A 25,779-nucleotide genomic window follows, 5' to 3' on the forward strand; every position below is an offset into this window, starting at 1 on the left:
TCAAGCTGGGGCTTCTCCTGTGGTTCCTATTGGGGTGGCTCTCCATCCCCCTAGTGTTGTGGGTAGATTAACCATTTCTTATGTTGATGTGGCTGCCTATGAGGCTGGTCTTGGTAGTCAGGCTATGCATTTGAGGCCCTGTACTACTGTACCTATTGCTATAAGTAACCTGATTATGATCAATCTAGAGTATGGTATTGTTGATGAGATTTCCACTTATGTGGTGGACTTCTCCTCTATAGCTGCTATTTTTTGTTTTAGGGGTTTTTGGCCCTCTTTGTTGGATGTGCATGCTTGGATTTCCACATATTTGGAGCCTATCATTTTGGATTTAGTCCAAATTTGCCTTGTGGCAAGGGGCTTTTTCATTGTGAAATTTTCTACTACTAAAGATACAAATGTCATCTTGTGCCGTGGTTTCTCTTGGGAGGAGAGGTTCCCCTTGATGGCCAAACCTTGGTATGTGGATTTTGATATGTTGATTTAATCCTTTGATAAGATTCCTTTGTGGGTAAGGTCTCCTATTCTTCCCTTTCACTTATGGCTAGATTCTATCCTAGAGGCTGTGGGGGAGGCCCTCGAAGATTTTTTGCTAATTGATATCGCATCATCTAATGTGTTTCCAATGATGTATGCTCGCATTCCAGTGGAGATAAACATCTCCAAGGGGTTCCCATAAATGATTAAGTTGGCCTCTCCTAATGGATCTTGGATTCAACTTCTTGATCATGAGGGTATTCCCTTTAGATGTAGGAAATTCCATAAGATCGGCCACCTCGCTGCGCGCTGCCTCGCTGAAAGGGTAGATCAAAGAAGTCACCTTCTTGGTGGATGGGCATTTCGAATGATCACTACATGGTTCATAAAGCTTTCTCTGTTGGGGTTGGGTTGATTGATTCTTCTTAGGACTCTTTGGTGGTGGATTCTGTTGTTGTTGCTAATGATTTAAATGTTACCCCTATGGCGGTGACCAATACAGATGTCACTCCTTCAGAGGCATCAACTATTGATTCAAATTTTGCCCCTCTTATGGCTTTGTCTCAGGATGGAGCTATTGTCCATCCTAGTAGTGTGGTCTAGATTTCGTGTGGTGGTGGTATTTCTTCTCCCGCTATGAGGGTTTTGGGCACTGGTTATGGAGTGGATGACTTTGCATGGTAGAAGGCTACTGGGATGGTGGAGGATGGATGGAAAACAGTAAAAGGAAAAAAGGTCAAGCCCTCCATTCCATCGTTTGATATGTCTTTATGTTCTCAAAAGACGAGACCGAAATGTAAATCTTGAGGCTTGATTTTCTTAACCTATTGCTCACCTGTTCTTTTTGAGGTTGTCCCTTTTTGTTTGGTTCTCCCAACCCTATTAGCATGTTGTTTCTTTGTGGTTTGACATGGTTAAGGACTAATTGTCTTCTTTTGCAACCATAGGGTTTTAGGATCCTATTTAAAACCTGTTTAGGTGGTAGTAGTCCATGTGTTATTTGTGAGGCCACCCTGGGCACCTTGTTTTTGGTGGGTGACCTGTTTCACCTTAGGAATGTTGTATTTTTTGTTTGGGCTTCATTGAAAATTGTTTGATCCGTATAGGGTTTCATACATCCTTCAAAACTTGTTTTCTTTAATAAAAAACAAAGACAAAAATATTTCTCTATAAATATAATCCTTATTGAATGAAGCACATTAAATCTCCATATCATTGAAATTTGGCATTTTTATTGTTATTAGGGGAAGAAACCTACTACTGGGTTTAGCCAACTTTGCCTTAGTTAGGTGCCAAACAACATAAAAAAAGATCATAATTTCTATTTCTTGTTGTTCTTGTATGCAACTTAATTGCTTAAAGCTAATGTCACAAGTTCTCGGCAATAATAGGCACTCTATAGAAGAGATTATGAATGAAAGGGCCCCAAAAATTGTTCATGATACTTGACCCCATCATACCAATAATTTTTCATTCAATCACCTAGTGGTTCAGAAAATGTCTAGTGTTTCACAAATCTCCAATAGTGGTTCATAAATCACGAATAGTGGTGCACAAGTGTACTTGAAAAATAGAACAAAAGATTAAAAAATAGAGAGACTAAACATGAAGCTTGTTATTAATAATTGATAATAGTAATTACAAATATTTAGTCACATGAATTCATTAGGATCCTATAATTATGCTAATACAAATGACAACACCGTAAAACAATTGACAAGAAACTAATTGTGATAGACAACCAACTTCTATTATTGACAACTAACTCAAACACATGTACAATCTAGTTTGATTCATTTTCTAACTCTCTAATTAATTGTTAGAACATTAATTTCCAATAAAATGACCCAATAGAAGAAAAAACAATTACCATATAAATGATGTACTAACCAAAACTTCAATGTGTACGAGTGACTTAACCTCTTCAAAAGTTTATACCATGTGTTCTATCCAAATCTGACAAACTACTTACATTGACAAACAGTACCCCTATGAAGTAACCCAAATCTCATTCAAAGCCATGGCGCATGTACTGCAACAAATCTTCTTCCAGAGCCCTCCATCTCTATATCTCAAAGCTACTGGAATCATTACTCTTATTGCCGCATTTAATGTTGCGATCTCGGAGGTCAGAGGTACCAATCTCACATACTCCAAATTTGCTCAGACAAGAGAAGTAAAAGAAGCCAAAAAAGATATCCAGTAGAAATGACATGCTTATTTGCTATGGTCCATCCTCGGCAGCTTCATCGCTGTTTTTGATTTCCAAATTGGAAAACATTGGATCAGCAGGCCCACATCTACTCACCCTTGCATATAGTTTTTTCATATATATATATATAAATTATGTTCTCTTGTATATTATGATGATGTATTATAGAGTGTATTCCAAACCTTATAACAAAAACTATACATAATTTAAATCAGAAGAACATAACTGTATTGCATGGATCTTAGAAATCTAATAGCATTAACAGAAAGACACCAGTTATCTTCCAAGAGAATGTATCAAAACTCAAATATTTCTTGTTTTTCAATCTCAAAAAAATTCAGTATTTGTTTTACAATTTTATTATTATTTTTGTTTACAAAATTGGAAATGGTAAAGAAAAAATGTTAGAAATTTGAAAATATATCTATTTTACAATTTTCTTAATTTTGGTCAAAGGTGTATTTTGTGTGGGCGTCCTTATAGAAATATAGATAGACATTAATATCATTATGGACTGTACCTCACTGGAAATGGGCTGCTTCAAACTCGTCATCTTCCCTGAAAAATCCTAAATATTGAGAGTTCTATGGTAGTAGAAATATTGGTTTTGTGCTTAAAATTCAGTTTTTCTCAATTTTGGGTTTTGTTTTAACATATAATTCTGCTTCTACCATGCGCTAAAAATAAATGTATATGTAATATCATGGATTTTGCAGGTCTTATTTCTATCATGGATTTTGCGGGCCGCTTTATTGATTTCAGTTACACATTTCTTTCAAACTGTTAATCTTTTTTATGCCCAGCATATGTCAGAGGGCTTGCAACTTGAAATTGGAATTGGGGGAAACTTTTATCACCATTATCTCTTGTCAAGGCTCAGAAAGGATGGGAAAAGAGGGTATGTAATTCACAGTGGAGGTTTGTTTGATTTGGTGGTCTGTCCACATTATCTATTTGAGATTGTCGATTGGATGGGATTGGCCGTCATCTCTTAGCCTCTCTATAGCTGGGTTTCTGTGTTGGACAATGTTGTACTTGGCAGGTAGAAGCTATGCCACGAGACAATGGTATTTGCACAAGATGGATAACTTCGCCAAGCAAAGGAAAGCGCTTTTTCCTTTCATATTCTGAATCTTGTAATTTGGCTGAAATATTATTTTGCTTTAAATTTAACACAACATTTTTCATTCCTTACATTGTCATTGTCATTCCATGTTTAATACTAAATAGCAATTGCACTCCTATGATGTGTAATGGTTAGGCTGATAAAAATATATAAATTTATACAATATTAAAAGAAGAGAGAATATTTTGAGTAATAAAATAGTTGTCTTATATTATAGTGTCTTTGAACATACAATTTATCTAATTTAGAAGGAGATGCAATGGCCATGTATAAGACCTAAAGAACAATAGCATTCACAAAGAAAAAGGTCATATGCCAATATTCACAAAGAACCCACCCAATAAACTTCTATGATAAACCTAAGAATGGTGGCATGCAGTAAAAAGAACAACAAAAAACAAGATCTTGGTTATATTTTGATGATTTGTTTCCTTTCAATTGTGGGGAAAACTATATTCTTTGTTTGAGATTGTTAATGATAGAATGGTTATGATAATACAAAATGTTTATACTTTCTTCAATGTTGTTGATCTCTCTTTTAGCGATGAATAGTTAAAGAAGACAAGTTTAAGAAAAACCTTTTCGTGATAAATAAAACTTTGACTATCATACACTTGTTGCATAGATATGGTACAATCAAAATCCTTTTAGAACCCTCTTGCTCAAGTTTTGAGTAAATTAATAAAGCATAGATGAAATCTATTTGCGTAATGATTTATTCTTTATAGCAATTCAAGCTTTCAACATAAATAATTTGAATCTAACTATTGAGTATTGCAAACGACTAAAATCTATAACTTTATTCATGATCAAAATGCAAAGAAAATATTACAATAGTCAAACTTAGCAATTTTTCACAATCCATAGTTGTTCTTAAAATGGCTGTATTTTTTTCTCCTCTAGCTCTCTCATCCAAATTATGGATCAAAAAGTGTGATTTGAAATGTTCATGCAAGTAAGAAGACTCTATCATTCTATAAATAAGTGCGGAAGATAATGACAACTACTTTGATATATGTTACCTATATAACCTAATATAAAAGGTTAATTAGGGAGTGCAAGAATATTCATCTCTAGAAACTATTTCGTAATTTCAAATGTCATGCATGGGACAAGGTATCTAGTGTTGTTGTCTTAGCATTCTAGTGCTAAACCACAGAACAAAGTATACTATCTATTGATAGTCAAAAGAAAATAATAGAGATTCAACCTGGCAACTTTGTACCATTTCTTCAAGGTGCCTTAGGTTCCTTACTTGCACTCCATTGAAAGTTGATACCTAAACATATTTATCAAGAATATCTAAAGATTATGAATCACCAACAAAGCCATATTGCATAGATAATTTAAACAACCAACTAAAGGATGTTATCAAATATAAAATTTCATTTGTCACTTTTGTACCTACATATTGATGGTCCAATATACTCATAAACAATATTTATGTTTGTCACAAGTACCCATCATTATAAAAAGTCACGTCTCTAAGTGATCTAAACTTTAAGAAAGTAGTAAACATCCATCTACATCAATATTTTAGCAAACTAATGTATCTTTTCAAAGTAGTAAACTAACAAAACACCACTAACTATTCATATTCTACTTGAGCCACTAAATGTAAAAGCATGTCCAACAACTTTATTGGTGTGTTGTAGTGATAAGCACTATCCTTGTTTGAGTAACATGCTTTTATGATGAAATATTCTTGGGATGCCTTGAAAATAGGTAACTTCCAACTTGAGGTTAGGACGGCTTGCAAAGGCTATCATAAGGCTCTTCTCCCCATCCTCCAATGGTTCTTACAAATACCTTCTCAATGCACAAAAACACCATTGAGAAGCATTTATTTTTTCTTGTTGTATCTTGCAAAATTATTGATGTTGGGTGTAGCAAGGATATACTCTAAAAAATGCCATACCTTTTAACTAAAACTTTTGGAACTAGATTAAAATTACATTATATCAACAAAACACATCCTAGGAAGACTGTAACTATATGCTATATAGTTGTATATGTGGTGATTAAATCAATGACACTATTAATAGATATTTTGGTTTGTAATTTGAGCTACAAAAGACACTTTTATTTATGTTCTCAATACTCATCTTTTATAAGGATGTGGAGCATCTTATCAAATTTAAGAATTATAATAATTAATTATCATTATATAAAAAATAATAATCATTGTATATAAATAACATTTTTGTTTTGTTTTGGCAATAGAACATACAAGATTGAATCTTTCTTGTACTCAACCATGATTTTAAAATGCCTTGATTTATTAGTTTTTAGTAACTAACAAATGGATGCCATGGTTCCATGAAAAATTAGGATTAATAGACAGGGATCTACTTTATTCAGAACAAAAAATCCAACATAATCACTTCAGGAAAATTTCTAGAACTATTATGTATTGGGTGCTTATGATGTTTTTTAAATCAAAATTTTCCAAAACAAAGGGGTTGACCCAAGAATAACAACCATTAGATAGAACACATCAACAACAATTGAAAACAATTTTTTTACAACAAAATGTTATCCTATCCCTTCCCATAATTTCAAAATCTCCTCCCTTAAAAACCAAATAACCATCATTGTATTTCTGCTAATAGAAAGTAGAGTATTCACTATAAGAATGCTTTTTTAAACCAAATTCCTATATATACCAAAGACTAAGCCATTATGGCTCTTAATGAAAATGTGCCAAAAAAGAAGAAGAAAGTCTTATGTCATGCAAGGTCGATATTCAAAAATGTAAACGAGAATGCTAGAGAGCCTTCAACAATAAGACAACTTGAACAAACTAAAAAACATTAAAAAAAATTATTGCCCTCATTGGGCATCAACAATAGTAATTGGGTCCAATCCTTGACAAGGAAGGAAAATAAGTCCTTAGTAGCTTATCTATCAGAGCCCTCCTTCTTGTGTTTCTTTTCTTGCAAAAGGCTGAAACTAGTGGTCATGGAGTGCATCACCCTGAGGGCATAAGTGGTTAGTCTAGTGTAGCTCACATCCATATTCTCTATTTGGGGCTTGAGTTTGGATATCACCTCCTCATTGGATGCACATCCATCAAAGACACCAAAAATTTGTGGTCACTGCCCATGTAGAAACATCCTCTAGAACCTGTTTGCCTTTGTCTTGAATAGGGAAGGCCATAATATTTGTTTTATCAATGTTTTTAGGAGAGTCCTAACTATCATCATTAAGTTTGGTAGAGATATGGGTGGATATTTTAGTGGAGTTTTCCTCATTTTCATAAACTCTAGAAATACCACAAAAGCAATTTCAAGATCACCACGAACTTCATACTAAAATAGTTTTAGGTCACCGAAAACCTCACTCATAAATGTTTTCAAAATACCATTAACATTTCACTCAAGTGGTTTAAGATACCACTAGCCAAGCACATATTATGCACAAACCATCACTATGGGGAGACCATCATCACTTTGGGATTTTCCCCTTCTATACTTACATCAAAGCACTATTGAGTCCATATAAAAAGGAATCCATCTACTAAGATGCATGGGTACCCAACCACTATACTCTATAGTTCTATAAGAACCATTTTTAGATATGTGTCTCATCAATATGCCAAACAAAAACCTTTGAGGTGTCAGGTAGAACTAACAATGCACCCCATACACTCACATATCCCAACAAACATCTTTAAATCAATCTTCATTATGTTGTTGGGAGATTTGAATCCAATAATCTTCTATTACATGACCACACCTTGACAACATCATAGCCTTCACAATTAAACAAACATAATGTCATGTTCAAACAACTACTTTTAACCCAAACCAAAGTACACATCTAAGGTAGACTTCATTTCACCATGACAACCAACACACCACCAATCCAAATTATTTTCACTTAATGCAACCACAACTAATTCCAATAATTATTCTATAAAATTAGACACACATACTTCAAACACAAGCACATAATTAAACACTTATAATAGAAGCAAAATAAGCTTTCACCTTCAACTTTAGCTTCCTTCTTTTTATGACTTTTCTTATCTCCATACCGAGTTTTCAATCTATTTATTTTTCTTCTCGCAAAACACATTTTTTAGTCCATGTTGCACCATCAAAAAACTATCATTCAAATACTTTCATAATCATTTTTTACAACAACTCAATCAAACACTCACAAGAAGTCTGCATGCAAAGTCTAACACTCTTGCTTGCACAGAGGTTCTCAACACACTATTAATGATCAATGAAAGCCAATACTCCAAATCAACACTCCTTTCTATGCTACAAACTTCATACTTGGATGGAACCCAATCCATAATTGATCACTTTCCTTAAACTAAATCCACAACATATCATCATATTAGATTATGCAAAATCTCATCATAACTCTCCTACAATTGCACACAATAATCTCAACCTTGAGCTCACACCACTTCTCACTTTTGGCTCAAACAACTTGCATAGTATTCTCTAATTTTTAGTTTAATCTCATTTCCTTCATGCAACCTAACAACACTTCTTGAATTCTTTACTTCTCCCTCACCTCAGTGTGTAAAATAGATTTCAATAGAACTCACTCATGGGTTTGATACCACGTTAAATAAATGCAACACAGAGAAGAAAACCATGGAGATGAGAAACCCAAAAATGGGTTAGGTGAACATAGGCCTTTACCATTCAATTTATAAAATATTATACATTAAATTCTACATAAGCCACAAACCAAATTTTTTTGTTGCATTAATGAATAATAGTTGAATTAGTGCATATGAAAAGCATGGTCAAACTGGTGGTTAGGTTGTTGATGCTTTGTATCGACATTTTGTAGATAATTAGTTTACCTATCTAACACGTAAGTCACATCATTTACATAGTTATCTTAATCACATTGAAAATGTATTTTTTAAGACCCATTCATGATTCAAATCTAACAACATTTATATTTTGAACTCAATGGCAACAAGAATCTTGACCTAGCATTGAGTCAAATCTAGATTTCATCACTGACCCAAACATTATAATAGAAGAGGCAATGAAGTTTAGAAGTAAATCAAACCATCCAAAGATTGAAATGATTTTAGAATTAGGAAATGAAACTCAAAATTTTGATATAAACATGATACCCTAACTAGCAATGAGACTCAAACCAAGGAAAGTTGAATCTCAATCCCTAGCAGTTGCGTGCTCTAAATAAGAAAAACTATCCTTATGAACACAATTATTTGGTGGGAAAACTAGTTATAACTTAAATCTCTTAATTATTTCTATTTGTGCTCACATTGTATACAGTTATATTGTTTACAATCCATTTCTTTATGTTAAAACGACAACCATTTTTCATAGTAGTACTTAATAGTTGGTACTTTGTTTTGAATTTTATTATAGGGAATTTAAAGATGCACTCTTCTATTTACACTCGTGCATATCTTAGTTATCACAAAAAGTAGTTAAATTATACATTGTACTAACATATATTTGACTTTAACCAAGCATATTAAATATCACTAAAAAAAAAAGAATATCTCACATAATTATAAATTTAATTAAATGTTATTTATTATTTTCTTTTTCAAATTCATCTCCTTAGATAATTTCTAGAAAAGGGAAACAATTGTTGAACAAATAAGTTGGGTTGATACTTTGAAAGTGAAATAACTAGAAAAAAAGATTTATACTACCCAAATCCAAAACTTTTTTATATAGGTGAAAAATATATACAAGAAATCTACTGCTTAACAAAAAAATCTACAACAAAAAATAGCATAAGTGTAATATGAGAAAACAAATCATTTTTGGTGACAAGAATAAGTCTTAAAGAGCATATAATTTCTAATAATTACTTGTGCAAATACAAAACTAGTGGAAAATTATAGTAAATAGTTATAAAAGTTGGGATGCGAACATGATTACAAGCCAATTTTGGAACTAAAGTAACTCTTGTAAATCGGCATTGTAAGATGGACACATAGAAATAAATGCATAGTAGAAGAGTTTAAGACCATCAACTCACATTTGTTTCTATATTTGGGCCATATTTTGCAAATTTTACAATAATATGATACGAGTACTCCCCCCTAAGCCTATGACTTAGAACTTTACAAAACTTCACAATTGCATCTTATACTGAATAAATAATGAATAAATAATGAATAAAAAATGTATGAATACACATGACTCTTAGTAGTATGATATTGTAGTGCCATACCATGTTTACCCTTTGAACACAAATTTCTAAACTCTAAACTCTAATGCCCATTCATTTGCCAATTCTCCTTTATTAACATCTCTGCTTCATGACAATAATTTCCCCTTATTTTTGTCACTTATGTCACTTTTTCTAGTGTTGAATGGGTGGAAGCAAGCCATATTTGTCAATGAATGTTTGATGAATTTGGGTGATCATGGAAAGTACACGATCCCAAGTGGTTTGTATGTCTCCAAAATGTGATTTTGTAGTTGTAACCGTATTGCTAATCAATTAAACTATCATCCACTAAAAGATTGTGATCTTTGATATGATCCTGCACTAATTACATTTCCCTTTGCATGAACTCCAAATGAGGTATTAGCAATGATTTTATAGAGATCAATTTGGATCTCATGTTGTTGTCAGCTTCCTGAAGCTAGGTTAATTTGTGTTGAGCATTCAATAACTTATTGTAATCTTCAATATTTAATCCTGCTGATTATGAAATAATATTGCTAGATCCTTACATCTCATCTTAAGTCTATTGAATTTATACTTGAATGTCACTTGTAAATCTTGGAACATCTACCAAAATATTGTACATATGTTGTACTTTCTGTATAAGTTTACTTGTATTCTATATACGTTCTTGCAATTGAATTTTTTGCTCGACAATTGTTATAGAAACTTTATTCACAACCACATTTTCAAATCTTTTCGTTGACCAATCCATTAACTTCTCATTGGATTCAATATCTTTGATGTTTATTTCAAAAATATTTCCAAGATGGGTAATAATTAGGGCTTCCCCATCAAAATTTTGAATGTCAAAAGCTTCAACAAAAATGTCTTTAACATCATGTAGCACCTTCTTTTGTTGATGTTCTCTCCTAAGCTCTTATTTCTTCTTCTTCTTCACCAAAATTTATTGTTAAAAAATGGTTTTCTCCAATGTGAGATTTTCCAAATCTAATTGTGACATCTCATTTACCTCATCTAGGCTAACTTCAATATCTAGTGAACTGTCTTTTATTGATTTACCTTCACTGGGTGAAGGAGTGTTGTTGCTTAGCATTGTTTTGGGAGTTGGTGAGGGGGTTTCAACACTTGGTCTTGTTAGTGTATCAATCCATGAGACAACAATATGTGCACTTGGCTCAACTTTACTCGCCTCTTTATTCAACTCAGTGTGAGGCGTTGACATAATTTGACACTGCACAATTGTGTCCTTTACATCTACCTCTTTCTCTTTCTCTTGAATAGTCTCTGTGAGCCTTAATTTATCGAAATCTCGAGTATCAAGGGTGTCAGTATGCACTAGAGGCATGTTTCCTTGCAGACTTGACACAAGCGAGATTTCTCCATTAGTTTGATCATCTTTGATTGTTACTATCTCAATTCTTTTGTCTATGTCCATTGCCTTGGTGGCTAATCTAAAAATTCTTTTCCAAAGAAATTCATCTTGTTGTACTATGACTTCAATTTTATTTTGCAAAATCTTAAAAATTATGAATTTAGGAATGAATGGGTTCCTATACTTGATGCGGGAGCATCTCAACCATTAAACAATTATGGGAGGTTCATAATATTGTAATAATTAAGTCATCTAGAATTTTAGGGGACCATGTCAAGAAATGGTCAAAGTTCCTATAATTGCATTGTAATAGGTTGGTAGAGGGACGATTTTCAATTTTATAACCTACTCTAATATCTTTTTATAGAGATACGAATGTAACTGAATCTATAAATAGAGATAGAAGGGAAGTTGCAAGATATAGGAAGAAGAGAGAGCAAAGCACGAAAAAAAAAGAAAAGGAAGGAGAGTCGGCTCTCTGGCCTACAACCAGAGAGCCATGCATGTTCTAAATGCAAGTTATATTTCAATGTTTTTTGGGCCTTAATAAATTGTAGTTTTTGTAGTATATCTTCTTTCTATTTTTGTGCAAATTTGGGTTCATAGTTTCCTTGCGAGTTGTTTAATAGATGGTTCTTGATTTCGATTTTGGTGAAATGATTCAGTTATGTTATATTCTGCTATTGCTATTAGTTCCGATTAGGATGATGGAACGAAGGTTGGACAAGTTGGTTTGAGGAAGAACCTAATTAATATCAAAGCAAAGTTGGGCGGTTATGTTCCAAATGGATGACAAAAAATGACATTGTCTCAGAAAATAGATCCTCAATGTGGGGGCCATATCTCCCTAATGCACTGTTGGATCTTCCTAAGATTTTAGTATGTGTTTGAAAAACTAGTTATGCCCATTCTCACCAGAGTGATTGAGGATATTTTGTCTGGTTCAAAAGTTATACCTCCCTGAGTACGGGTCTATCCAGAAGACAACAAGAAGTTTTGGGGTCTTGTGAATTTGATTTGAGGTGTCTCTGGTTACATTTAGTAGCCATGAATGAGGAAGTTTCAGAATCAGGGAGCTATTTACATCAGATTGGTATCAGAGCCAGCGAAAGGTCTGGTGTTTTTGTGGGTAGAGATAACTAGTGGTATGTGGATCCATCATAGCTACAAGAAGGATGCATTTGCAATGGTGCATGTGAAGATCTCAAGCTGGGATCTTGGTATTGTCTCCATCAGAGATATGTCTGGAGTAGGATGTTGAGAGCAACCACTAAGCGAGAGTGGGAAGTGCATCACTGGACCGAGTCTACTGTTGGGTAAGATGACAATAAGGTGGTATGAAGAAGCAGCATAAAGCATGATGGCTAGCAGCCAGTATTTACTCCATTGATGGGAGTCATTTGAGAAAGATAGAGTATGCAGAAGAAGCATGGACCTAGTGATAAAGACAAGGAAGTGAAAGATTTGATTGCAGAACTCTCCACTACACATTTCCATGGGACATGGAAATCTTTTAAACCTAGGAGTATGATGCAGGAGCATCTTGACCCTTCATACATTATGATGAATTGCATAATATTGTAATATTTAAGTCATTTAGATTTCATATAACCATGTTGAAAAAATGGTTAAAATGCGTAACTTTGCATTGTGATGTATTAAAAAGTAGAAAAAAAAATACATTTTCATTGTAATGGGAGTGCTTCAAAAAGCATTGAAAAATTTACAAGGGTTAAAAGATTGTGTTGGGTTGGTTAAAAAGGTGGTTGGGAAGTTGTAAACCACCAAAGCCACTTTAAAATCATTGTATTGGTTGTTCCAAATAGAGAGGGGTGAATGAGAACAAAAAAAAGTCATTTTTGAAGCAATTGGTTTTCAAGAATTTGCCATTTTGATTGGTTTTAACTATTTTAGTTTTGGTTCCAGGTCTTGTACAGCCATGTACAGCCTGGAACCTTTTTATTTTCTATATATTTGAAGAGTAGGATGAATAATATTCTCTCTCCTTTTGGTTTGGAACAATTTTATTAAGTTTTGAAGAAGTTATGCTAGTTTTGGTAAAAGTGGTCATTTGCAGATTTGAGGATGCCTAGCTACAATCAGATTTATATGTTTGGTATGGGAATATTTGGATGAAAAAGAAGTTCTAGTTATATTCATTGGAAAGATATATGAATAAAATTTTATTTCCAATTTGTTTGAGTCATTTTCATTCAGATATGTGTCAGTTATAGTCATTTTAATGAAGACTGATTTTTAAAGATTTGTTTTGAAGTTACAGGCAATGATTGGTGCTTGTAGAACAATTTACGAATTGAAAAATTTAATAGCTTATATATTCAGAAGCAAAACTCATATAAGGTTTCTTGAAATTTTTTTGGGTTTTATTTGGAGTTTTTTAGAGAAAGTGATTAGGCTCCCAAGGAAGGGTTACTGGTTTTACTTCTGATTTATGACAGAGAAAATGGGTCTACATGCAGAGACTATAACATCTAATGGATTGAGTTATTTTGGCTCATCTTTTGATATGTTTTAGAATTTATAATTTACAACAAATAATCCAAATTTTTTTTCAAGAAAATGTAAGGATTGAAAGTTATGATTAATGTACTCGGGTATAGCAGTCAGACCATGTGAATGGCAAAGTATTGTAAACCAATGTTGGAAAGAGTTTTGTTTTGCCTCATGAGATGTCTAAAAATGGAATTTATTTCATGAATTTTTAAAGGATACTCATGTATCCCAGCATGTGGTTTACTACATTGCTTCTATTTACATGAATACTTCTCCAAAAATGTTTTCTTTTTCTCACCTATTAACTTAGGTATGACCTTTTTCAATGTATCCACCCTTATATCCTGTTCTACCATTGTGGCCTAATGCCATTTCTAGTCTAACCTGTTGTGTAAATCTATCGAGATTTTCTTCTCAATTTTTTAAACATATAGATGATTATTAGCCATCATATCTAAAATGGACTCTTCAACCTTTAATCTATCTTCATCATCTAGAGTTACATATTTTACATACCAAAAGTATGACAACCATACAAAGCTATGGAGGTCACCACATACCTCGTTAATCATTTTTTCTCTCCTTAGTACGATGACCAATGTGTCTAATTCTACCTTCTCAGCTTCCTCAACATCACTTGTTGATTTCTTGATCAACCTTCTTCTCTTGGGATGACTCACTGAGGCTTGTGATTTCTCCTAATCTGCTTTGGAGCTGTTCAACCTAGTACTACTTCTTTCTTTATAGTACGCTTAACCCTCACTATAGTTGCCATAGTCCTTGGTTTGGTCGGTGGTGGAGGAAAGAGGGCTATCACTTCTGGCTTCTTTGCTATTCTTTTAGCCTTCTTGCTAGGTGGAGTGACAAAAAATAAAGCTTTACCCTTGTCTCCTCCTTCTTCTTCCTCTTCCTCATCATTGGTATCGTGTTCTTCATCTTCTCCAAGACCTTGTGTAAGTTGAAAGGTTTCCTTGCTTTTTCCCCAACTACCTAGTTTTGCTTCTAGGTCTTCAATCATTCTCTTCCTTTTCTTCTCTTTAGAAGATATCTTAATATTTATAGTTATTCTTTCCTTTTCTTCTTCATATCTCCCAAATGGTTCTACCTTAGTGTATATTTCTTCCTTCAAAAATGCAATAATGTTTGCATTCACCAAAACACTATCAATTTGATAATCAAAACCTTGTAGCCAAGCCTTCCTCGACTTTACTGCATGTACAAATGTATTATCTATATCTACAAGAAAACATATATCATTGTAATACTTAGTTACCAATTCTTTAGGTATTCTCATCTTCATCTTCATTCTTTCTTGAATTCTTCAAAATATTCATTCATGACATTCTCAATTTTTTTTCCTTATTGAGTAATGTATTCACTTATTTGTCTTGTCATTTGTTTGTTTTGTTCCCACACAATATCAAAAATACCATTAAAATATTTATGTACATAAAAGAAAATACACATAAAGAAAGATCCAAACTTGCACATTTAATTATTTTCTTTTTTGATAGATGCAAGATTTTTTGCCAATTGCAGTCTCTTTAGCTTCCCAAGATCATATTCATGATCTTTCATTACTATCTTCCTTGCTTGATCTACTACCATCCATGGCATACTATTTAGTCTTCTTTGCTGGTAAAATTTGTTAGTTATAACCCTTACTACAAATTCAATTAATGAATTAGAAATGTTTGTAATGGAAAACCCTCATCCATTCCACTCAACAACAGTGTTTGCCTCAATTTTTTCCCAAATTAGGTATCACATGGTTTTCTTCTTGTCTAGGGTTGGATAGCCTATAACCTTGTTAACCATTTTCTTTGTGATCTCTATAGGTCCATTCTGTTTCCAAAATTTCATATCATTGATTTTGCTCAAAATAATTTTAATCCATTCAATCTTCAAATTTCTTGGAAATTATAGGGCATGAGTTAACCCTCTCTACTCAACAACTTTGAACTCATCCTTTAAGATTCCTTTACTACAAGACTTCTCATATGTTGCTCTCATTTCATAATATCATACTTCTTTGATCTTACACATATAAAAACTTTTTATATCATGAATCATGATAACCTTTGGAGTCACCTTTCATTGAAGTTTATGGAATAGCATGAAACTTTGGTGGAGGACAAGTGTCACTCTTCACCAATTGAATTTTACTAACCTCTTGGCTCTTTCCTGTACTTGATGATGTTTTAATCTCTTTTCTTATAGGGTTTCAAGCTTTCTTCTATGCACTAGATAACTTGACACCTTTCAAATCTTAACTTCGATCAATCTCTTGTTCTTATATTCTCTCTAATTTTCCTTTAAGTTTCTTTGTTAGTTGCTCAAATTTCCAAATTTCTCTGTTCTATTCTGTCAAAATCTGTTTGCAAGGTATGAAATTATGTCTTCAAATTTTGATATCTACTTCATTCTGCTCAATTCAGGGTCTTCATTAATATTTTATACTCAGGTAGGTGGAAGCTAGTTGTCTTGGTCTTCATTATACAACTCAGTCTCTTCCATCTAACTTGGCTTATACACTAGTTTACTTTTGAAGTACTTGGTCCATACTGCAATGGTAAGTTAATATAGACAATTTTACTAATGTTTGACACTGACTATATAAATGATTCTTTTGTACTAGTTCTTTCACAAATCTATTCTTATGCATCTTTACTTATGCAAATATAAACTTTGACACATTTTATGTTAGGAACTGATGTATGATATTTCAATTAAATATACAATCCCATACATACCTCTCTTGTTTAGTTTGAGATTACATGATCACCTTCTCCATTGGATTGGGTATCCTTAACTCCATTAGCTCCACTATTTCCATCTTCTTCTTTCTTTTTCCATGTTTGATTCATCTCCTTCTCTACTTGCTCAATGTCCATTTTACCTTTGCCTTTGTTATTGATGTGATATGTTGGTGGTACTTGAAGCTACAATTCTTTCTTGAATGTCCAAACTTGTGACATTTGGAACATACATTTTTAGGTGCATAATTTTTCCTTCGATTTTTCCAATAGGGTGTTGTCTGTGATATGCATTCATATGTTCTATGTTCATAATTCTGATAGTTATAACAATATCCTTCAAATCTAGGTGCAGTATATTTATTCCTCATTCTTGACCTTCACACATGTATTTGATGTCCTTATTTCTTGTCATAAAAATAATAACCAACAAATTTGGGTTTAGGGTTTTGTATAAGATTTTTAATTTTGCAAAAGTTTGTAGTATGACCAATTTTTCCATAATGATAGCATGTTGGTCTTCCTTTGGGCTTTCCATTTCTCAGTCTCCACTTTTGGACAGTTCTCCTTGCTTGGTACATGAATGTCCTGACCCATCACCACTGCTAGATGACTTCATAAGTTCTTCAAAGTATTCCATTGCTTCATTTGTCTTGTTGAATCTTTCCACATGTTCTTTCTCTTTTTTTAGTTCATTTTTCAGTATGTCCTTTTGTGATATGAAAATTTCTATTTCCACATCCTTTCAATTCAATTCTTGATTTGCAAGCATCAGTTGATTCATTAGGTATAGTTGAGTGTTTGTGAGCTTTTGTACATCTGATATCCTTTCATCAAGTCTAGTTGCCATTACCCTTTTGTCTTCCTCAACCATGATTTTTTCTTCAACTTTCTTCTTTTGTTTGGTCACTTCACATAGTCTTATTGATTGAATTTCATGTTCCCTTTTTTGTCCTCTGATCTCTTCATTAAGAAGTTTATTCTTTTCAAGTAGATTTGTAGATGCTTTGTCATTTTGATTGATTGGTTCAAACAATCCTTCAATCTCAACTTCTTCATAGTAAAATTTGTTATCTTGGATAGCTAATTCCTTTCTTCTTTTTAGTGATTTCTTTAGGTCTTGTCTTGCTTTCTCAAGTTTCTACAGTAAGAGTTGGATCTCAATCACCTGATTGTCAATAAACTTGTCCAATTTATAAGGCTCAATTTCCAAGATCTAAACTCAAGCGATTAAGCTTCTCCAAGAGAACTAATGCTCTAATGCCAATTGTTGGAAGTATCAATTGGACACCAAGATATAGAGAGGGTGTGTGAGTTGGGGAGTTGAATCAAGATCTCAACCACCTTTTAATTTCCACAATACTTATCAATTCATAACTAATTGTCTTATGTATGTAAAAATTGTAAAAGTAAACAATCTATCACATGCGTGAAAAGTAAACACATAACACAATATTTGGTTACTCGTAAAGCCTCCAAGGTGAAGGTAAAACTAGGGTGGGGGTGACACCCACAAATCTTCACTACTATAGTAATAAAGTTAATCTATTACGGTTAATGTTTGGCCATAATATATGATCTACCTTGTGAGGGTTCTACCTTATTAAAAGATTTTGAGACTATTAGGTCTCACCTTGTTAAAGGATTTTACACTTACAATAAAGTAAGGACCTTGTTAGGAGATCTAGACCACTCTGTCAAGAGATTTACCTTGATTCAATTGATTAAACTAATTTAGTAACTGACCCTTGGTTTATTCTATAAGTTGATCGTGGTCTCCTCTTTCCAAACTGATCCTCTCTGTAATTTGATAAAGATTTTTTTGTCCTTCATTGCTATGATTAGGTTTCTTTCCCTGTTAAGCTATAACAAAACACTTTTTCTTGACTTCTGCTCTAATCTCTAATTACTAGATTCATCTCTTCACCATTCACACATTACTCCTCTCTTCCCATTCGTCCGTCTCTGTGTTTCCTATCTTTGCTCTAGCTTAAGATCTTCTCTATGTAAAGTTTTTCTTAAAGATTTTTCTAGATCCTTCCTAATTTTGCCTTGTCATCTAATTGGATAATCACAAAACATAGGAATCTATGATCCACATCATAAAATACATAACCACTTTTGTAACAACCTCTACAAACATTAAATATATTATTTTTGATACTCGACATGTTGTTGATGCTTGATCTCTGTGATACTCAACACCTTTTGTGTAACTCAACATCCATATGCTTGAACTGCTCGATAGGTATTTGTTGGTCATTTTTGCCTTCTCGCCAAAATTGCCATATTTGAATTCAAATGTCGTGGCATTCACATATTTGAAAATTCAAATAAAAGGTGCACAAAAATACTTTATATTAAAACCTTATGTTATATTGTTCGGTTGCACCTTGTATATCTTATGGGCCCATATTTTATCTTCCGTCAGATCTTCTTAGATCAATGATTAACACTTCCTCGCATTTTGAGAATTATCAAAATATGTATGATGTAGGAAATTGACTTTGTTCCATATCAAAAGTGTGGGTCTATTTACATAAGGTGGGCCACAACATGACAAGGTGATGAGTAGGACTGAGCTGACATACAATAGGAAATTCATTAGCAGAGTCTCTGACATGGTCAGTTGGGTGGGCTGCTTGGTCCTATATTCTGCCTTCACCACAGACAAAAAAGGATTGATGATTCTAACTTTTTTTGCATTTTGAAGATGTAGGAAGTTTAGACAATGCAGGAAAGTGAGGTCTCGACATGTGGAGTTCATGACATCATTCCCCAATGTGGGCCAATTTTTTGTTCACCATCAGATCAAAGTAGATCAATGATGGGCACTTTCCTACAATATGAAAATGAATGAACTTTAAACAATATGGGGAAGCACCTTAATGACACTTGTCCTTGGTCATTGTACTTAGAAGAAGATGCCATAGTTAAGTTGAAAAGTAGTGACTGGTGGTTAAGTGATGATGTTCATAGTTTTGCATGGATAAATAGTTTATGAAGTGAAAAGGTGACGAAGTTGTAATAGAATAAGGTGGTCAAGACTTGAAGACTTCATGAGGTGGCAAAGAGATACAAATATATTGGGCCAATTTGAGTTTCTTCATCAACTTGCTAATTTTTTTAGGGTTTTGACACATTGAAAGGGTTTAAAAACAGAATTAATTGTGAAATTTGATCTTGGATCAATAACAACCACTCTAGAGTTCTCCCCATGCACAATTATGTCTAAAGGTTTTCTATCCAATCATTTGGTTGCTGATTTTTCTCCATTCTGCATTGATTGGCATCATTTCCATCACTTCAGGGTTTTCTCCAGTCAGGGTTTCATGATTTTTATGCCTCTACAAGTGTACCAAATCAAATCTTTTGTTTAGATCATCGTGATTTTTCCCTTAGCACTTAATGGCAACAGTTGTGGAGTAAAATCAATGAGAAATATCTAAGTTATACTTGAGAGATAAAGAAACATTTTGTAATCTTTATAAGGCTTGATCTTTCTCTGATTCTTTAGTATTGTTCTCATGCACATTATCATAATTTCTCATGCCTTTGAGCCATTGCAATTCTCTATTGTGTCTCTTTCAGCCATTAATACACTGTGCAATATTTCTTTTCCTTTAGTTAATGTTCTTGTATCTTTTCTGTAGCTATATGATTATATCTATTTTGGCATTTGAATGATATTGAGAGAAGTTTCTCCTATACCATTCTTGTGTTGTCTGATCTATGTGTGGTTGCTAGATTAAGAAAGGTCTGAATCTATATTTTTTTTGAGATTACAACTGGTTAACTGTGCCTTTATGTGTAGATATAGGATCAAACACTCTATTTTGGTGCATCACCTCCTTAAAATAGATTAGGTAGTTTGATTCATACATTCCTTGTCCCTTTTCCTCTCCAAGAGTAGCTAGGTGCATCTTGATAGTAAAGGAAGCCATCCTTCTTTGGAGACTCAACCTAATAGTTCAAGTCCCACTGCTTGGAGGTTGTTTCCATGTTTCACAAGGTTGTCCTTAGGTAGAAACTTTGGACAAGGGTGCAAACTTTTGTGACAACAGTATTGAACTCAACTTGTATTGAAAATACTTGGTGACAAAAATATTATTCAGCTCTTATAGAGCTCGGTATATACATGTTTATGTACAATTCTATCAATGACTCGACCTATATAGAGTACATCGGTCATAGAGATGACCATTTGACTTTGACATGTATATGACTAAGTATATGACACTAATAGACAACAATGGTTAGAGATATCAATAGAATCAAGTTGAAAGCATTGATTTCTTGATTTAAAGCCAACAGAGAAATAAGTCTCGTGCAATCTTATCATGGAAAATTTAAGTGAACTACCTTGCATATCCTAGAGTGTATAGGTCAAATACACCAATCTTAAGGACCAACCACAAAAAAATGAAATTTTATGATCAAGAGAATTAAACTTTCCTTAATCAAAAAGTTGTATCTTGTAGACAAGGAGAATCCATGTTGTCTTTCTTCCCAAAGGAAAATGTTTGATAGTTAATGGACTTGTAAGGGAGGAACAGATATATGTAAAAGGAATTCAATTAGAATTTAATACAAAAAACATCATATTATTAATGTAAGCCTTTTTATTAACATTGCATAATTCTATAATTATAACCTATTAGGTATCAATAGTCAAAAAAAGTGCATACCCATAGGAAAGTTCTAGATAGAATGTGCTAAGAAGGTGAATAAAGTATATTAATAAAAAAAAATTATTTCACTTTCTTGGGGCCATATAGAGGATAAGTGGATTGGGTATAAGCATTAAAAAATAACATTATATCTTGCTTAATATATCTTTGTCTATCAAATTATTAAAAAATAAATATATTATATATTTTAATTTGTTGAGCACAAAATTATTTAATTTAACTATTAAGAATATTTATTTGAAAATAAAAAATTATTTTAAATATTATAAGGATAAGTTTTATATAAGTATTTCGATATGATTGGTCAAGCTTAATACTATTAGATAGATGTCATATTTACCTCTCTTATCTAGGTGGATTTTTGTCTCCCTTGGTGTGGGAGTTTGGTCCAATAGTTTTTATACACAAAAATAGTAGAATAGTTACAACCCACTTTCTCAAGAGTTCCTAGCTTATCAATTTGTTGGGTGGGTTAAATTTTGACTTGATGTATTTTATTGTAAACTTTATTTTCTTATCCTCCTATCCTCCTTTCTTACATGATGCTAAGTTCAAATCCTCTTAGAAAGAAAGAAAACATGCACCTTTAATAAATTTAATATTTTACTTTCTTTGCTTATTTTATGCATATAATTATTCTTACATATATGTTAGTAATTAGGTAAAAGTTGTGCATTGAATAGTAAATAAATGTTTAATTTAGTTTTATGTTCTTTGTTTTCGGATGATCAATTTTGGAAGATGTACAATGGCTCTACCACTTTTATCTGTAGAAAAAATAATTTATTTTATTTCTTTTAAAAATCAAACACAAGGGTAATAAGTAAGATTCTTCGAGATCACATAATTAATATAAAATATTATAAGTTACGAATACATGGTATGCATTATAGTGATATAGATTCTAATATTTCATTTTAATGATTTCTTTATGAATGAATGTATTTTTAATTTATAACTTTAAAAAAACAAAAAATAATTAATTGTTTAAAGTTATATGGCAATGACAACATACAAGATTATTATTATTTTGTTGTTTTTTTGTTTTGTTTTTTTGATCGATAAGAGGCCGAAGCCAAGATTAATTATTATGTATTATTTATTATTATTATTTTATTAAGCACAAGTAGATTTGAATCCAAGACCTCTTTGATAAGAGGCTCACAATTTACCATTGTGTTGTAGGCTCTTGCCTACAACATACAAGATTATGATTTGATAGTTAAAAATTAGATTATTTAAATGATAAAAAATATTTTTAAATATTCATAATTAAACAATAAAAAATATTTTAAACTATTGATAGTCAAATAATTGAAGAACTTTTTCTATAATAGTAGTTTAATACAATTATTATTTGTATTAGTTTTATAAATATTACTAAAAAAATTATTAACATATTAAAAAAAAATATTTTTAGTTATTTATTCGTATTAATTAATGATATTTTTTTTAATGAAAAATTATTTTTAAAAAAACTTTGTAATAGGAATATAAATAGTGTAAGTTATATTTGTGAATTTAAAATTATATAATTAATCAAGAGGCTCTTCAGTTAGATAAAGACCCCCAATCTATGAAGGACCGAAAACCTATGTAAGTAGGTAATCATTTACCATTTACCTTTTTAATGTTATTCAAAGTTTTATTTTGTTATAATGTGTTTGAATGTCTCATAAATTTTCTTTCCTAGGTTGCAATAGTTGTTCAGAAAGTTAAAGAAACATAAATTTTAGAGGAGAAGACCTTGCTACTTGTAATTGTATATTTTAATGCTTATTTATTAATGCACATGATTTGTTTGAAATATGTCTCTACACACATTGGTTTCTCTCTCTACATAAGAACTCATGATAACTTTTTCCAAAATTAGCTTGTATAGAGTTAATGAAGTGTCTTCATTGATTTATACTTTCCATTTTTCAACTTCTATATAGATAATGGAACACTTCATTTACCTTCCATTTGTCCTAGTTTGAATAACTTAACCATTTATAGTGGATCAAATAGTGTACTTTGGTTATTTTTATTTAAATATTAAAATGATTTACTTATTATTAGAACATATGTCTGTGCATACCTTTGACTCATACTTTGTAATTGGATCCTATTGAAATTTTATAGTCTTTTTGTAACATTTTTTTAAAGAAATAGATGATAACCTATTGATTAATAGAGAGTCTCTATTTAAAAAAAATGGAAAATCTACAATTTGGTTCTAAAGTTGCCTTATCCACTTTCAACACTAGAAGTTTGTAGGCATCACATTGTTATACAAGTAGGTAATCATTTTCCATTTACCAATTTTGTGTTATTCAAAGATTTATTTTGTTATAACATGTTTGAATGTCTCATAGTTTTTCTTTCCTAGGTTGCGATTGCTACTCAGAAAGTTAAAGTAATAGAAATTTTAGAGGAGAAGACCTTGCTACTAGTAATTGTAAATTTTTAATGCCTATTAATGTGCATGATAAGTATGAAAGGCCCACTTTGAGAATAAAAAGACTTACATTTTTTTAGTAAAAACATCTCATATGTTTTGTTTTTCAAGAATATATTTACATTTAGGGTTATAATGGCTATAAGCACGCCTCTTTTCCTCAGCCTTTTGTTCCTTTTCCACCCTTCATCATCCCAACCCCCCTTTGAACCACCCAAATTTGGTTAAAATAGTTGGAACGACCTTCTTTATTTTATTGATGAGATTTACTGAGGAAATTTAACACACTCTACAACTTTTGGAATCCACAATACATCTTTGAAGTTAGGGCATGTGAACTCTATGACCCAAGAAATTATTCTATTGAACAATTTATTTTAAACAACTTTTCTTGTAATTTTTACACATTGATTAGAATATATAATTGTAAAATCTTATTCCTCCTAAATTGCCCATTACTACCTTTTCTCTGAACCATAGTTTTTCTCCCATCAATTTAATTGTTCACTTTTAGCAGTAGTACAAAGAGTGTTTATTATATTGTATCCATTTAAAAATCTCATATATTTTGAATAGGAAGCCAGTCAATTAGTAAAAAAATTGAAAATAGGAAAGACATTTTTAACACTATGTATTTAATCGATAATTTAGTTACGAATATTAAAACTGTATTTTTTGAAAATTTTGAAAATAATTTCAGTATTCTAGGTTGAAATCCTAGAATAAAAATAAAGATCTAAAGTTTTTATGTTAATCATATGTTAAGAGAGGAAGTATATCATATTCTAGGATAATGAGGGTTTCACTAGAGTACTGGAGTCCAAAATAATCACAAATGGTTTCAATCGAATATTTTAGTGCTTTTAGATGGAAGATTTTAGAGTTTTAACATAGTTTCTAAGGATTTCAATTAAGATTTTAAAATTTAAAATTTAAAATTTCTTAATTAATAATTTAAGGTTTCAAAATAGTTGATGTTTCAATTGGAAATTTTAGAATTGTTTAAAATTGAATGTTTTAGAGTTTTGAGTAAAACTTTAGGACTTTTAAAATATATTTTTTAAAAGTTTAAATTGACAATTTTAGAATTTCAAAATTGTTGTTTCTAATTTCAATTAAAATTTTAGGAATTCCAAATAGATGTTTTCTTTTAATTATGAACTATAACACAAATTAGATATTAAAGGTCTTAAGAATTCAAATTAGTAATTTAGATTTTTAAATTTTTAACTTAGTTAAATTTCCATCAATCAATAAAGTGATGTATTGTATTGCATTCTTAGGATATAAATAGGCCCTATCACAATACCAGAATGCTTAAATGCATTATATGTTATGTTAAAATTTTTTTATTAGAACATATGTTTATGCATACCACTAATATGATATATCAATCAATCATTTTGACTCATACTTTGTAATTGAATCCTATTGAAATTTTATAGTCTTTTTGTAACATATTTTTAAGAAATAGATGATAACTTATTGATAAGTAGAGAGGTTCTATTTGAAAGAAATTGGGAAATCTATAATTTGGTTATGAAGTTGTTGTATTCCCTTTCAACACCATAATTTTGTAGGCATCACATTGTTAGGTAATTATTTACCATTTTATATTTTTACGTAATTGAAAGTAATAATTTTTTTGAAATATTAAGCAGCCAAAACAAGGGGGCTTGTAATTCCCCACTTGGAGTTCCTTGCAACATGGATAAATAAAAGCCAAGATTTTTTTTTAAAACATGTATGAATGCACATGATAACACCATATAGGGATCACAAAGATCACAAAAAAAGACTTCAGCGACAAACCTAGCAACCAATGGATTTCCAAACACCACTTGTAGTGCCTCTCCCATTTGAATTTTGTAAGTTGTCCTGATGGATGCACCCTTGCTGATCTTTTGTTGTGATGGATCATGATTGTGACCCTGAGTGGTCTACACCGTCGAGGTGTTCAGATTTATGTTTCTGTATCAATTGCTTTGATTATGCTTTTGACTGATCTTTGAGATTATGATGTGATTTTTGG

The 25,779-nt window shown here is 31.9% G+C and overlaps 1 protein-coding gene across 3 annotated transcripts in view; it reads left to right on the forward strand.

Moving 5' to 3' along the window:
- Positions 1–3,931, forward strand: part of LOC149555162 (sugar transporter ERD6-like 6) — a 47,332-nt gene extending 43,401 nt beyond the window's left edge. For all 3 annotated transcript variants that reach the window (XM_089829202.1, XM_089829201.1, XM_089829203.1), the window contains one exon: positions 3,406–3,931. In XM_089829202.1, the coding sequence (XP_089685328.1) occupies positions 3,406–3,684 (279 nt within the window). In that variant the 3' untranslated portion in view covers positions 3,685–3,931. The remainder of the gene's footprint in view (positions 1–3,405) is intronic.
- Positions 3,932–25,779: the final 21,848 nt, after the last annotated feature.

The sequence above is a fragment of the Cupressus sempervirens genome, chromosome 5, assembly GCF_028749045.1.
Source record: "Cupressus sempervirens isolate cs-2001-9-10 chromosome 5, ASM2874904v1, whole genome shotgun sequence".
Classification (NCBI taxonomy): Eukaryota; Viridiplantae; Streptophyta; class Pinopsida; order Cupressales; family Cupressaceae; genus Cupressus; species Cupressus sempervirens.